Source organism: Brachypodium distachyon, chromosome 4 (genome assembly GCF_000005505.3).
Source record: "Brachypodium distachyon strain Bd21 chromosome 4, Brachypodium_distachyon_v3.0, whole genome shotgun sequence".
Classification (NCBI taxonomy): Eukaryota; Viridiplantae; Streptophyta; class Magnoliopsida; order Poales; family Poaceae; genus Brachypodium; species Brachypodium distachyon.
Genome location: NC_016134.3, coordinates 10,968,963 through 10,984,323, shown reverse-complemented (window position 1 = coordinate 10,984,323; position 15,361 = coordinate 10,968,963). Strand labels below are relative to the sequence as shown.

Genomic DNA, 15,361 nt, shown 5'->3' with positions numbered 1-15,361 from the left:
GGACCTCCACCGACCCCACGCTCTCCAATCATCTGTGCTGCCCCTATAACTGCTGTTAAACCTGTGATGCGTATGCCGCGATGTCGAGTTCCTGACAGAAGTGAGAAGCAAATAGAGATCCCAGTGGGGAGCAGGCTGGGTCTAGAAGAAGTTCAGAGGGTGTGGCAACATACAAGCACATTCAGCAAAAAAAATATGTTCACTCTCCCCCCTAGACAGTCCACATGCAGCCAGCCACGTCGCCCGTGCAACAAGAGGAAGTTGAGATGTTGTTTTGGTCTGGTCCCGCTAAGACACCATGCTCACCTATTGCGTGTGAAGGGAAAATAACTACCGCATTCCAGAAAGATGGTCGAATGGCGTAGACAGCGACAGAACTGTTCTTTTGCCAATTAAAAAGAGATACGGAACATTTATGCAGTCCGCCGCTGACGAGGAGCAAGAGTCAAACACGCATCCTTCGCAAAGGAGTCGAGTAGAAGAAAATGCAGGCAGAAATGAAGGTTCAAGTCATATGCCTCCTAGGGATCTGTTGCTGCACAAAGCAAATGTCACACCTCCCTGTCCCATCAATCTTCGGGAAGGTACTCCTAGAGCCCAACAATGCTACACACACGTAAGTGATCTCAGTTGCGTAAAAAAATGGAAGTTCACTGTAAATTCGCTGAGAAAAAAAGAAAACAATTTTGTGTAACTACGTTACTGACGCATGAATTTTTTTTTGTTGTTGCTAAAAACCTGCAGGCACCAGAGCTCCTGGAAAATCTGATACCAGTCATTGGGCAGCATTTCAGAACGTTTGATAAAGCATTTGAATTCTACAATGCATACGCCAAGCACACAGGCTTCGGTTTGAAGAGGAGCCAGCGCAACGTGTATCGTCGCTACGTGAGGTATACCAGGTAGGGTAAGTACACGACAAGTGTTCATGATGGCGAACTGCAGCGTGGCAGAGCAAGTAAAAAAATTGGGTGCAAGGCTCATATGGGCGTGAAGATGAATGCTGATGGTGGTTGCGTCATAAAAGGCATCCACTTTGAGCACAACCACCAGCTGACCCTCAGCCCGTCAATGCTAGTTTTCCTCCATTCACACAAAAGAGTCAACCCAACCTTGCAGGACTACATAAAAGACCTCCAATTGAGCAACGTCAAACATGTTAACATCATGAGTTTGCTTACCAGGCTGAGTGGTGGCCGTGACAAGCTGGGTTGTCATAATAGAGATGTGTTGAACATGTACGTATGGTTCTACCCCCCCCCCCCCCTTGCTGGCATGATTATTTAGTTGTTGAACTTTGACTTTTAGCAAATGACTGAAAATTTTGTGCACACATGTGTTGCAGGAAAGCGAAGAATGCACGCAAAGAGTCTGCAGATGATGTGCAAAAACTCTTCAAATTCTTTGATGACATGACAGAAGAAAATGAAAACTTCTACTACGATGTGCATGTCGACGAAGATAACAGACTAAATAACATTTTCTAGGCAAATGCAAGCTGCAGAGCTGCCTATGCTGATTTCGGCGACTGCACCACTTTCGACACTACATACAAGTCAAACAAGTTCCACTTACCCCTTGCGGTATTTGTCGGCGTCAGTAACCATTTGCTCTCATCGATATTTGGTGTTGCATTAATGGGTGATGAAAGTGTATATTCATTTAAGTGGGTGTTCAGCACATTCTTGAAATGCATGCGAGGGAAGCAACCAATCTGCATGCTGACAGGTTAGACAGCAAAACCCAAAAAAACATGACTTCCCCGTTTTTCCATCTACTTTTGAATAGTGCAAATTGATTTTTTGTTTTATGTACCTGAAAGTTCAGATTTATCTACTTCTCTGTTCACTAGCTGTATGCTTCAAATAGGGGCGTAATAGCCTTGATAATCTAGTTTGACAAAACTTCCTGGCCAAAAATCTTGTTCCTCATATTTTCATGATTGGCGGAAGTTCACATGCACTTTAATGGGAGTTCACATGTTCAATTTGGGGGAGTTCACTGACTGATAGGCTGCAAAAAACATTGGTGCAGTAGCCTTGTTAATCGTTTTGGCTGCCAAGAAAAGAGAAGTTCACTTGTCTTTTTATGAGAGTTCACGTGGTCAATTTGGTGAGTTCAGTAGCTAGCATGATGCAAAACAAAAAAGGTGTAGAAGTTCACATGTTCGGGTTGGGGGTTCGCTAGCTGCTAGGCTGCAAAAAAAGGGTGTAGTATTCTTGTTAATCTGGAGGATCAATACCCTGGTAGCAGAAGTTCACATGCACTTTGTGTGGGAGTTCACTTGTTCAGTTTTTGGGAGTTCACTCGCTGGTAGGCTGCAAAAAAAGGGGTGTAGTGGTCTTGTTAATCTGGGTTATGAAAACTTCCTGACCAATATTCTTGCTTCCCATGTTTCCTGCTTGTCAGAATTGCACATGTCCTTTGTGTGGGAGTTCAATTATTCTCACGCGGTAGGAGTTACCTATTCCCCTGTCTAGAAGTTCACATGTCCTTTGCGGGGAGTTCACATGATGAAGGTTTGGGAGTTCACTAGCTGGTAGAAATGCACAAAAAAGGGATGTACAATCTTGTTACTCTGTTGTATTGATTTAGTATAACAAAGTTAAAAAGTACTTCTCTGTTTGTGTGATCATGCAGACCAGTGTCCGTCGATGGCGAAGGCTATACCACAAATATTCCCGCGATCTCTTCATAAGCTGTGCAGGTGGCACATTATGAGAAAACACAAGGATTCACTGGGGAAGCTGTACAAGTTGTTCCCTGACCTAAAGGATCAACTGGCAGCGGTGCTGAATCATCCGCTTATGCCGACGGAGTTTGAGGCTGCATGGCATGAACTGGTCAACAAGTATAATCTCCACGATGTCAACATCATGGTTAACTTTTGGAATGAGAGGAAGACATGGGTCTCCGCTTACTGGAAAGATGTTTTCTGTGCGTGCATGACATCTACGCAGCGAAGCGAGAGCATGAACCACGTGCTGAAGAAGAGATTCGTGAGAGAACAGCATGATCTCCACATTTTTACGCAGTAAGTTAGAACTAAACAACAACCACATAGTTAGAACTAAATATTAAAAAGCCTAAGTAACTAGAACTAAACATAAACAGCAAGATTTAAACCCTAAATAGCTAGAACTAAACATTAAAAATCCTAAGTAACTAGAACTAAACATAAACAGCAACATTTAAACCCTAAATAGCTAGAACTAAACATTAAAAAGGCTAATTAACTTCAAAATTCAAAAATTATAAACCCTAACACTAGGCAGCAACCTAATTTGACCCTAATTCAACCTAATTTAGGTCTAATTCAACCTAATTTAATTAACAGCAAGGGAGAGAGAGGCCGTACCATCGCCGGAGTCGGGGCGGCCGGGGTCGAGGCCGGGGCCGTGGTTGTGGACGGGGTTGGGGCGGAGACGGCCGGGGCGGCCGGTGGAGGTGGCAGCGTCGAGGCAGGCCGGCCGTGCCACCGGCGATGCGTGCTGGGCAGCGGCTAGGCGGGGCCTGCGGGGCGAGGGGCTTCCCGCTCCTCCTCGTCCGATGCGACCCCCCGCTCAGGTCCTGCAAAGACATGGCGGCGACGGCGGCTAGGGTTAGGTTTTCGGCGAGGAGGCGAGGAGAAGGGCCGCGGCGAGGGAGGCGCGAGGGAGGGGAGGGGAGTCGAGGGAGAAGGACAGCGGCTGCAGCGGCGACGCGAAATTTCGGCAGGGCTTCGTTGTCGGGGACGAAGAGGAAGCGCTGCTTCGGATACGAAATTTTCATCAAGTCTCGCTCTGTAATATATATAGGGAACATCACCAATGGCGGGTATTTCGTGGATACCCGCCACTCGAGACCCCTCCTAGGGTTACTGGTACAAGAGACCACCAGTGGCGGGGATTTCCGGATACCCGCCAGTGGTGACCCACCAGTGGACCCGCCACTGGTAATGGGAACAGCAGTGAGGGTTCACCACATGCTCTTCTGGCCTAGTAGGTAGTAGGCAGCTCCCGGGTTCTCGCCTGGCTGGGCCCGAACCCGAAATAGCCTAGTAGGTAGTATGCTGTTCCCGGGTTCGCCTAGCTGGGCTCGAACCCGAAATACTCAGGGCTTAAAAACTTTTTTTTCTCCTTTATAATGAAAATAAAATGTAATAAGATTTAAAAAAAATCCATATCTCTTAATTGTTTTTGAAATCGAAACAAGCAAATAAAATATGCATTCGCAGTAGAAAAATATTGCGAACAAATTTACGGCATTTGTTTTCAAATTCATCAACGAGTATAATTGATCAAAATTACACAAATAGTTCTATTGGACAATCTTGTCTTTTTTCTTTGTTGTCTTCTCTTTCCTCTTATACGTTTGGACCTCATCGTGGCTGCTTCTGGCATAGGCCCCGTCTTGTGTGGGTAATTTTGACTTCTTTCTTGTCTGGATCGTCAGTCTTGACATCTCTTCTTCTTGCCTGGTCGTGGGATCGGGGAAACCGTCATAGTCTTGTTGTGAAGTTACTCCGTCGACCCCAACAATGCTCCTTTTACCTCTCCTCACGACTACACGGTTTTTCGCTATCGGGTCTTCTATGAAGAAGACTTATTTGCATTTGGAAGCAAACTGCCATGGTTCAAGCAGTGCCGAGATTCTTTTGACGTTCACCTAATGACGGGGAACCTCTTTTGGCAGAATCATTGTTGTGAACCTATGATCTTCATGCCTGACATCGCGTGCCCATCTGATGCGAAACATGGCGATGGTGGTGAAGGTGTAGTCAAGCTTCCAGATCTCTTCGACCACGCCGTAGTACGCTTCAGTCTGGCCTTCGCTGTCGGTCCCCGTCTCAGCTACGAGCAATATACCGCTGTTTTGGTACGTACTCTTATGGTCTTGAGCCTTGGTGTAGTGCGTATACCCATTCATGGTGTACGACTGGTATGTCACGACGTTGCGGTCGGGAAGCCGTGACAACTTCTGGACAATCTTCTCATATTCATTCGCCGCAGCCCTCGGATACCAAAGATCCTTGAGCCACATGGAGAATGTAGAATTGTGTTTTCGCTGGATCCAATCATCATTCTTGTTAGGGTTGAGGTTTCGAAGTTCTTCGATGTGCATGTCGATGAACGGCTCAACCTCTGGCGTGAGTTGCAGCACCATTGTGTGTGCTCTTATAAAGTCGTCCATTCTTTGGCGGGCATGCACATCAAGATCCTTCCGGCCAAGCCCACCTTCACGTTCTAGCTTCCCCTTATGTCGTGATTCGACCCCTATGGGTTTGCAGTCCTCCAACCAATCAGTGCAGAACTCAACGCACTCTTCTGCATGATAGCCTTCCATGATGCTTCCTTCAGGACGCCCTCTGTTACGAACATATCGCTTCAGCACCCCGTTGTATCGTTCGGGCCCAAACATGTTGTGCAGGAACAATGGCCCTAACAACAAGATCTCATCGGTGATGTGGACCATCAGATGGACCATAATGTCAAAGAACGTTGGGGAAAAGAACATCTCACATTCGCACAATATCTGTATCATTGCGTCCCTCAGTTGCAGGCAATGGTCCACCGCGATGGACTTCTGGCTGATCGTGTCGAAGAAGTCACAGAGCTTCATGACCGTCTCTCTCACCCATGGCTCCATGCAGCCTCTTATTGCAACCGAAAGTAGCTGCGTGAGAATCACGTGGCAGTCATGAGACTTCATGCCAACCAGCTTGTGGCTCTTCATGTCAACGAGTTTCTTGATGCTGGATGAGTAGTTCGATGGAACTTTGATGCCATAGAGACACTCGCACATTCTATGCAGCTCGGCTTTGCTCAGGCTGTAACACGCAGGTTTGCATCGCGTATATATGGTGCATTCACCATCCTTGCTTTCCTGCGGCGCCTCTTCCTCTATCGGCCACAGCTTCTCCCTTCTTCCCATCCACTGCAGGTCCTTCTGTGCCTTTGGTCCATCTTTTGACTTGTCCGCGTGGTGCATCATCAAGCCCAACCGGCTGTCGCACACGTTCTTCTCGACATGCATGACGTCTATGGTGTGACGGCTCTGTAAGAACCTCCAGTAAGGCAGGTCCCAGAACACTGACCTCCTCTTGTACCTACGGCCGCCATCTGGACCAGCAGCCGGCTGTGCTTTCCCGGCCACGACTTCGAGGTCCCTCACAATTTCGTATACTTCGTGTCTAGTCAGTTCCCTTGGTTTATGCCGCCTCTCTGCCCTCTCGTTGAAGTTTTTCTTATCTTATCTCCAGCCACTTACGGTGTCCCATGTAAACAATCTTTTTTGATTCTGGCAGGAACAACCCTTCTGTCTCGTCCCCGCACTTTGTGCATGCTTTATACCCATGTGTTGACTGGCACGATGAGTTCCCGTTTGCCGGGTAGTCATGCACACATGTCAGGAGAGCTGCAGGAAGGGTGAACTCCTTCTTATGAGCGTCCCAAACCTTTCGACCCTTCTCCCAAAGCTCCTTGAGCTCATCCTTCAGCAGCTCCAGATACACGATCAGATCAGCTCCAGGCTTCTTAGGGCCCTGTATGAGCATTGATAGGTGGATGTACTTCCTCTTCATGAGAAGCCACGGGGGGAGGTTGTATATGAACAGGATCACCGGCCATGTGCTGTGTTTGCTGCTCAAGTTTCCGAACGGATTGATCCCGTCCGTACTCATCCCGAACCTAATGTTCCTGGCCTGTGCACCGAACTCGGGGAATTCGTCATCCAGAGTCCTCCATTGAGCCGCATCTGCGGGGTGTCTGATGACTCCATCATCGTTGCGGTACACGCCCTCAGGATCGATATCCGCCTGAGTCGCGTCGTGGTAGATGAACCACCTGGCCTCCTTCTCGTTCTGGAACCAACGCTCCAGCCTAGTGCCACACCGGAGATACCAGACCGTCTTTGCCGCCACACCATGCTTCAATTCTTCCTCCTCGCTGCCGTCAGGATTGGGGTATTTCTTCCTGTATCGGGATGTTTTGCATACTGGACAGCTGTGCATATCTTTGTAGTCACACTTATATATGATGCAGTCCAGCGGACAAGCATGGTATTTGATGACCTCTAACCCGAGGGGGCATGTAACTTTCTTCGCCTCGTACGTGCTCTTAGGCAACTTGTTGTCCAGAGGAAGTACCGTACGTAGGTAACTCAGAATCTCCGTGAATCCCGAGTCCACGATGTTGTATTTTGCCTTTATACGCAAAAGCTCGAGCGTTACTTCTAGCACACTGTTATCCACGCCGGCATTTTCATATAATGGTGTCTCAGCATCCTCCCTCAGCTTCTTGAACTTACGGGACACTCTCTCATCCTCGGGGTCATCCAACTGATTCTGCAGATGCTGATCGTCCAGCATTTCAACCATCCTACCAGTTGGAACGTCCTGTACTGGATCCTCGCCATGGTATGCTTCTTCACCAGGCTAGTCGTCAGACTCCATGTTTTCCATCTCAATGCCGTCATTGACTTCAATGCCATCCTCCCCGTGAGAAGTCCACCTTGAATAACCTGACACAATTCTTCGCATGAGCAAGTGCATCTTGACATCCTCTGGCTCATACAGCTTGCTGTTCTGACATCTCACACAAGGACAGCACATCCTATCACCCCCTTTCCTATGCATATCTTCCATGCCGGCATCGACAAAAGTCTTCGGCCGCTCTATCCACTCAACACGTAACCTGTCCTCGTACATCCAAGCACGGCCCATCGAGCTACAACACAATTTTTTTAAAAAATAAACGAATCAGCTTGATCGACAAAAATGGAAAATTTTGGTATGACCTTTGCTAAAAAAAATAGCATTTTGCACTACGAAATTCGATGCCTACATCAAAAACAAATTACCCCCACCCACATCGGCATGACGGCCGGTATCACATCACATAAGAAATACATGGCACGAAGGCCAGTGTCAACACACATTTAATATGCTTAACATGCACGTACACTGGTCCCGAGGTTAAGCTTAACCCTAGGGCTAACCCCCAAGGGCTAAGCTCCCCCATAAGCAGCAGCGGCCATGGACTCCAGAGAGAGAGCTAGAGAGAGAGGGCTAGAGAGAGAGGGAGCTCATCGGAGCAAAATTAAAGCGAGAGAGAGAGGGGTTTGGGAGGGAGGGCCCTCACTAGGGTGAGGGGGAGCTCCAGAGACAGCGGGGGCAGCCCGGGAGAGCCACCGAAGAGAGATCGGGGAATGATTTGTCACCACCGGCCACCGCGCCATTAATGGCTTTATGGGCAAATTGAAGAAGAAGAAGCGGAGGAAGAAGCGAGAGAAAGAAGAAGGATATGGGGTGAGAGCTACCTTCGAGCCGCCGCCCTCAATTTTGGCAGGGCTTCACCGCCGGTTAGGAGCAGAGCCGCAGCTGGTCCGACACAGACGCGCGAGCTCAAACAGCTTCGGGCTCGCACAGTACTTATATATATATTGTTGATGTGTGCGATGATGTGCTGTGAATATGATATATGCTACAGGAATTGTCTAATATAAAACAATTATTTAAAAAAAATGGAAAACAACAATGGCGGGTCTAGCTCACCGCCACTAGTAGAGTACAATGGCGGTTCTTTATCACCACCACCGTCACTGGCGCTACGAAAGCATACCAGTGGCGGTGCCGCACCAGGGCCACTGGTATAGTACGAGTGGCCGTGATGCGGCACCGCCACTCGTATGTAACAGTGGTTGTTCTTCTCATGGCCACCGGTGCACTTTCTGAAACTTCTACGGATCTCCAGTGGCGGTGCTGCGAACGGCCACTCATGTTGGTATCGGACCAATGGCGGCGGTGGTACCCGCCACTGCTGTTCATTAGCACCGCCACTGGAGCACCAATGGCGCAGGCTTAGTGGCGGGCCACCTCACCGCCACCGGTGTGTAAATCGGACCACCACTGCTGACCTTTCCCCGATCAACTGGATGATGCGGTAGTTCTCAGGTCTGGGGAAGGGATGGAACAAATGGCACCTGCAACCTGGCCGGCAATCTTGTCATTCAAGAGACTTCTGGACGCCAATGGCTGAACACCGTGATGGTTGATGGGAGCGGTGACGGGAGAGCCTAATGTTGTTGCTTGATAGACAGGAGTACAAGAATGACAGTATGATTGTATTTAACCCATTACCCATAGGCAAGATCCATGCCCTAACTAGGCCTAAAAGCGAGACGGGAAAGCTTGGACTGCTCCCGAGCATACTGCGCCACATATCTCGCACCGTCCATCAGTTCACGTGAGGAAGACGGCGATGGAATATTGTCTTTGACGGAAGGCACACGAAGGGCGGAAGGTACAGCTCGTGTCCCCACAGCAGCAACTTTGCTACGTGCGTTGTTCAGTCTTTACGGCCGAAAGCCAACTGTACTATTCCAGGAAATTTCTTTCGCTGTTCAGTTACTATGCTGTGGCGTGCAGAGAGTGTGGGATCTAGGGCGATGTTTCGATCGGGTCGACTTATTCAGTCCGTAAGGCCAGAAGCGAACAGCTTTTCTACTGTTCAGAACACTATTCAGAATAGTCAAAATGTCATCCACACGTGTAGTATATATGGTCATGACTAGAGAGGGAAAACACATATTCGTCAGAGAGAAAACACATATTCGTCAGAGAGAAAACACATATCTTGATAGACAACAGAGAGAGAAAACACATATTCGTGAGAGAGAGGACCTCAAGGGAGAGAGATCCAGCTGAGGGTTTGGTATGTCCTCTCCCCCTGCCTCTCACCTCTATTTATATAGGGGTGGTGGCCAGGGTTTGCCCCTCCTTCAAGAAAGAGCTAGGGCCGGTCAGGGGAGGGAAAGGAGTCCCGGAAGGACTCCCTCCCCACGAACTCCCCCACGTACGGTACTCCACCGTACGGTTGAGTTGTTCCTCCCCTTTCCTCCTAAATGGGACTATGCTCATTAGGGGATAACTAATTAGATTGTTCTAATTAATTACTATAAAGTCCAATTAAATTATCAGGAATATTCTGAAACATTCCAGAACTTTTTGAGAACTTCCGGAACCTTCTAGAACATTCCCGGTCGATACCGGAAAATATCCCAAACTTTTCTGAAACCCTGAAACAGCTTTCTCATACATAATTCTTTATCTCCGGACCATTCCGAAGCTCCTCGTGACGTCCTGGATCCCATCCGAGACTCCGAATCAATATTCGATATCACCATCTATTATCTCATCGAACTCTAACGACATTAAGCGTTAAGTGTGTGACTCTACGGGTTCGAGACACCTCTCCGATCAATAACCAATAGCGGGACCTGAATGTCCATATTGGTTCCCACATATTCCACGAAGATCTCATCGGTTGAACCACGATGTTGAGGATTCAATTAATCCGGTATTCAATTCCCTTTGTCTCGCGATATATTACTTGCCCGAAATTTGATCGTCGGTATCACCATACCTAATTCAATCTCGTTACCGGCAAGTTCTCTTTACTCGTACTGCAACATAATATCCTGTGACTAAACACATTAGTCACATGCTTGCAAGCTCATTAGGATGTTATACTACCGAGAGGGCCCAGAAATATCTCTTCGTCACATGGAGTGACAAATCACAGTCTTAATCCATACAACCCAACAAGCACCTTCCGAGATACCTGAAGAACACCTTTATGATCACCCAGTTACGAGATGACGGTTGATATCCACAAAATATACTTCTGGTACTAGGGAGTGGCATGATCTCATGGTCTAAAGAAATGATATTTGACATAATAAAAGCATTAGTAATTTAAACTTAAGAGACACGATCAAACGTTATGCTTAGGTTTGAGTCTGTCCATCACATCATTCTCCTAATGATATGACCTCGTTATTAAATGGCAACACATGTGTATGGTTAGGAAACCTTAACCATTTTTTAATTAACGAGCTAATCTAGTACAGGCGTATCAGAGACACAATATTTGTTTATTTATCCACACATGCATTTAGTTTGTTGTTAATACAATTATAGCATGGATAATAAACATTTATCGAAGACAAGGAAATATGATAATAACATATTTATTATTGCCTCTATGGCATATTTCCAACGATGAGTAGAAGAATAACAGTATGATTATATTTAACCCATTACCCATAGGCCCTAACTAGGCCTAAAAGCGAGACCCAGCGTCGATACCCACCGACCTGCAGGCCCACGTACAACCCACAGAATCACACGGCCAGGAGCTGCAGCGGGAGCACAGTTTTGGTAAAACTTTGCCCTAACGAGACCGACCGACCGACCGACCGCGCGCAGCACAGCGCAGGCCACCTGGTCCAAAATTTCGACAGACGCGCCCGCCGCCGCCACGGGCGCCAAAACCCATGAAATTCCAATTCCCGATCCCGCTCCCCCTAGCTTCCTCTACAAATCCCCACCTGCCGTGCCGACATTTTCCTCATTCCTCCAGACCGAGATCCCATGGACACTCCGGCAGCCGCCGCCGCCGCACAGGCAAATAAGCCCTACCATCTGCGCGCGCGCCCTGCTCGGTCCAGCAGCCGGCTTCTGCAGCTCCAACAAGCTGATGGAGGCGGCAGCAGCGCTGCGCGGTCCAGCCGCCGGCTTCTGCAGCTCCATGGCGATGGAGGCGAGGAGCGCCCGTACGACCGCAAGCAGCAGTCCCTGAAAGTGCTCTGCACCAAGTAGGATTTGTTCTCTTCTCTTCCTCCCTTTGATTGCCTCCTGCGGGCTTCGATCCTACATATGTTTCTTCTTCAATCGGTGTATTATTGTACATTTGTACTGATCTAGCTATGGTGTCTCCTTTCGCAGATTCGTGGCGCTGTACGACGACAAGGGCGTGGAGGCGGTGGGGCTGGACAACACCGCCCGGCGCCTCAGCGTCGGGAGGCGCCGGATCTACGACATCGTCAACGTGCTAGAGAGCGTCGGGGTGAGCCTCTCATATATTCGTTGAAGATTATTCTCTTTTTCGATCTGTCTTTTGACATGTTTGCATGGGGTTTCTGTTGCGTTACTTCTTCGGTCTTCATCCTTTAATTCTTCTTGGATATACATCGCACATGTACGCAGATGCTTGTCAGGAGGGCTAAGAACGAGTACACATGGATTGGCTTCCAGGGCATCCCTGCAGCACTAAACGAAATCAAGGTATAGCAAATTTTATGAATCTCTTAACTTGTGGGCTAGCTCCTCCCATGCGGTGCAGTTAGTTAGTCATATGATGATACTAGTGTTCTGTATTGAGGGAAAATGGACTGTCACGAGCTAACTAATGGTCAAGCTTAATCCAATATTTTCAATTAGACGAAGCTCAAGCCAACTTGATGTTTATTTCCAGAGAACATATTTGATGCCCAATTGTAAATTGACTAAAGTAACCTTTTCAACGAAAGGGTATATTCTAATCTTTGCCGTTGCTTTACATCGATTCTGTCCTTTATGTTCTTTCAGTTTGGTCAGGAGAAGGCATTGGGGGAGATGAAGCCGCCGCCGCAGGAACCATCTGCTACTAATGTTCGATCGATTTCTTCAACTTGATTTTTTGTTTGTTTCACCTTGGTTGTGACATGGGTTAATTAGACCTTGTTACTGATAAAAGAGGCATCTTTTCTTCTCTTTACATATTGCAAAGGTATCAGATAATGATGAAGAAGATAAATCAGATGATTCTGATTGGGATGCTGACAGGGAGAAGCCAGACAGATGCTGTTGCCATCGTAGATCCGGTACAATTGATTAGTCGTTTTCTTATTGTTTTGCTGTAACTACCTGCTCTTAATTATGCTATGTACTGCATTGTTGTTTCTGTTTCCTAAATTGAAGATCATAAGAAGGCGAAGTCCCTTGGGCGGCTCACTCAGAATTTTGTCAAGCTCTTCCTCACAATGGAGGTGAACAGATTGAGCACGCCATGAATTGTACTCTTGTTTAAGCGTCCTTTGTGGTTGATTTTTTTAAGTTAAATTGTAAGAGCTGCATGATTGCAGTCCGATAGACCGTATATACATATATAATTTTTACAACGTGAGACATCAAAGTGCGACTTCGAGGATCGAAGTCTGGTGGGCTGCCAGCATATACCTCGCTGGCTGACCACCCAAGCTATGCTTGGTTCTCTCCTTTGTGGTTGATTACAATGTGATTTTTTTCCTGGCACAGATTGAGACCATTTCACTTGATGAGGTCGCAAGCCTGCTCCTTGGAGAGGGACAAGCCGAGGGCAATATGAGAGGTCAGTACTTGTATTTCTTCTATTTTATGGGATCTATACTTAGTTGTGGCAACTGAATCCCATATCCAACTGGAACTCATAGTGCTTCTTGATAATACAGCTAAAGTTCGACGACTGTATGACATCGCCAATGTGCTATCTTCTTTGGAACTTATTGAGAAGGTAGTCTCAAACATGAGATTTCAAATGAAATTATCGTTTTCCTTAGTGTCATTCCTTCTGGGGTTTGTTTCAGAAATCACAAGAGGACACAAGAAAACCTACAATCCGTTGGCTCGGACCATCCAAGCAAAAGGAAAGGAATGATGTCACGGTTGACTTACTACCAACCAGGAAGACATTATCTAGAAATAGGGCATTAAAAAGTACCGATATCCCCAGAATTGGGTTGAGAACTTATGGGAATCCCCAGGAGCAAGCGAAAAGTAGTGGCTTTCTTTTCAGAGCCTCGCACCCTACTGGTTCTAAGAAGCAGGAACTTGGTAATCACATAACGGAGAAGGAGAGGAAGAGCATTGAAGATTGGGAAAGCCTTGCCACTACTCACCGTCCACGGTACGAAAATAAAGGTAAGCATTTCTACGTTTTTTTATTTGCACGTATATATGGTTAAGATTTAGAAAATTGCACTTGGCAGAATTTTGTTTTAACATTCCAATCCTCCGTTAGTTACTCGCAATCTACTGTCTAGGACTTCTCTTATTTTCTACATCAAAGGTGATGTGCATGAACTGGTGTATATATGAACATGACCAAGAAGAAGTTAAACTGGAACTTAGGAATTCACAATTCAGTATTAAACGAGAAATTTATATAGTTTCGGAATAATCTTGAATGTTAAGTCCCTTCAGGCCTTGAGTTATACCATTTTAGTATGCGATTGTACAAATTAAGCACTAGATGGACGACTTTAAGGGCATTTGATTTTATGAAACTAAATTCAACATGAGTAGTTACAAAAGTTGAAGTGGATAGAGAAATCATTTCAGCAGTCAGTGATCCAAATTTCACTACTATCCATTTTTAAGTCATTCTTAGTGTGCCCGTTCCCACTTAAATTATAATTATTATTAATTCAGTCAATCAGTTGTAGTTTATCCAGTTGTCAGTACTATTGTTCCCACAACCAAAGTATTGTTTAACACGGCCAGGTAGAAGAAGTTTGCCTCTTGTGTTGCTGTTCTGTTCAATATATACTGTTTAGCCTGTTTCGTGGTTGGATGAACTTACACAGTTTCCTCTACATCTTCTGAATGCAGCTGTGAATGATCTTTTCCGTAATTATGTGGACGTATGGAAGTCATGGCACTCGGATTTTATGCGGGGTACTCCATCAGATCCATGAAACCAGTTCACGCAGCTCTGTGTAAACCAATTCTTGTAGGCCGATGAATTCATGCGTGGATGAAATTAAGAATTCGATTTGTACAAGATGTCACAAAAACAGAAAGGCTGATTTGGCATTTGCTCGATGTATTTACTCAATTCGAAACAGCAGAAAAATAATACACCTGATTGTCATTTGTTGTCAACACAAGATTTCTACTTACCTCATGTTTAGGCTCCGTTACATATCCACTCACTGTTGAAAAGTGTACGTCGTGGCACTGCATGCTCTTCGGTTAACTGGTTTTGGATCCATTCCTCGATCAGTTTCAATTTTCTTTTGGATGTTCTTTATTTTAGTATGCAAATATATAATGCTTGAATTACTGGTGGAGATATGAGATTATTTTTCGCAACCAAACATCTATATATCGATCTGTTTCTGCTGTTGTTCGTCCACATAAATGACATCAAGTCACTACATTCGCCAATTATTTCTACTGTTAATCATCTGGTGGGTCAAAATTATAATGGTTTATATCTACTGAAAAATATGATATACTTATATCCTATGTTTAGTAAGATGGTGACACGCATCGGGACACTACATAGAGAGATATAATAGTGGACATATGCATACCAGTGCTGCTGCAGTCACCAGGCAGTAACTATACGTCTGTGGATTCAATCTTTGCATGCCACGCTGAACCAAAGGCCTTAGCTTTTTAGGGGAATCGCTCGCTTGGCACAAGCGCAAATTGAATCCGTCCACCTCGCAAATTTGGCCTCCCCCACAACTGAGGTGTGACGCCAGAGCTAAATTAATTGAAGGCTAGATTGATAGT

General features: G+C 46.3%; 2 protein-coding genes across 2 annotated transcripts; both read left to right on the top strand.

Moving 5' to 3' along the window:
• Positions 1-984: 984 nt before the first annotated feature.
• LOC106866674 (protein FAR-RED IMPAIRED RESPONSE 1-like) lies at positions 985-1,487 on the top strand. The gene is made up of 2 exons (XM_014902296.1): positions 985-1,238; positions 1,346-1,487. The coding sequence occupies exons 1-2, from the start codon at positions 985-987 to the stop codon at positions 1,485-1,487; spliced, it is 396 nt and encodes a 131-aa protein (XP_014757782.1).
• Positions 1,488-11,413: 9,926 nt separating this feature from the next.
• On the top strand, positions 11,414-14,655 carry LOC100846434 (E2F transcription factor-like E2FE). The gene is made up of 10 exons (XM_024454534.1): positions 11,414-11,637; positions 11,768-11,888; positions 12,029-12,106; positions 12,410-12,472; positions 12,591-12,684; positions 12,782-12,849; positions 13,118-13,190; positions 13,291-13,352; positions 13,426-13,759; positions 14,450-14,655. Exons 1-10 carry the CDS (start codon positions 11,414-11,416, stop codon positions 14,533-14,535), a joined length of 1,203 nt encoding a protein of 400 aa, XP_024310302.1. The 3' UTR covers positions 14,536-14,655.
• Positions 14,656-15,361: the final 706 nt, after the last annotated feature.

Bases quoted from the DNA above. Each gene is read 5' to 3' on its own strand.
- LOC100846434 (XM_024454534.1), top strand. From the start codon at position 11,414: ATGGACACTCCGGCAGCCGCCGCCGCCGCACAGGCAAATAAGCCCTAC. The intron at 11,638-11,767 runs GTAGGATTTGTT...CTCCTTTCGCAG, and splicing joins CTGAAAGTGCTCTGCACCAA to ATTCGTGGCGCTGTACGACG. The intron at 13,353-13,425 runs GTAGTCTCAAAC...GGTTTGTTTCAG, and splicing joins CTTTGGAACTTATTGAGAAG to AAATCACAAGAGGACACAAG.
- LOC106866674 (XM_014902296.1), top strand. From the start codon at position 985: ATGGGCGTGAAGATGAATGCTGATGGTGGTTGCGTCATAAAAGGCATC. The intron at 1,239-1,345 runs GTACGTATGGTT...CATGTGTTGCAG, and splicing joins AATAGAGATGTGTTGAACAT to GAAAGCGAAGAATGCACGCA.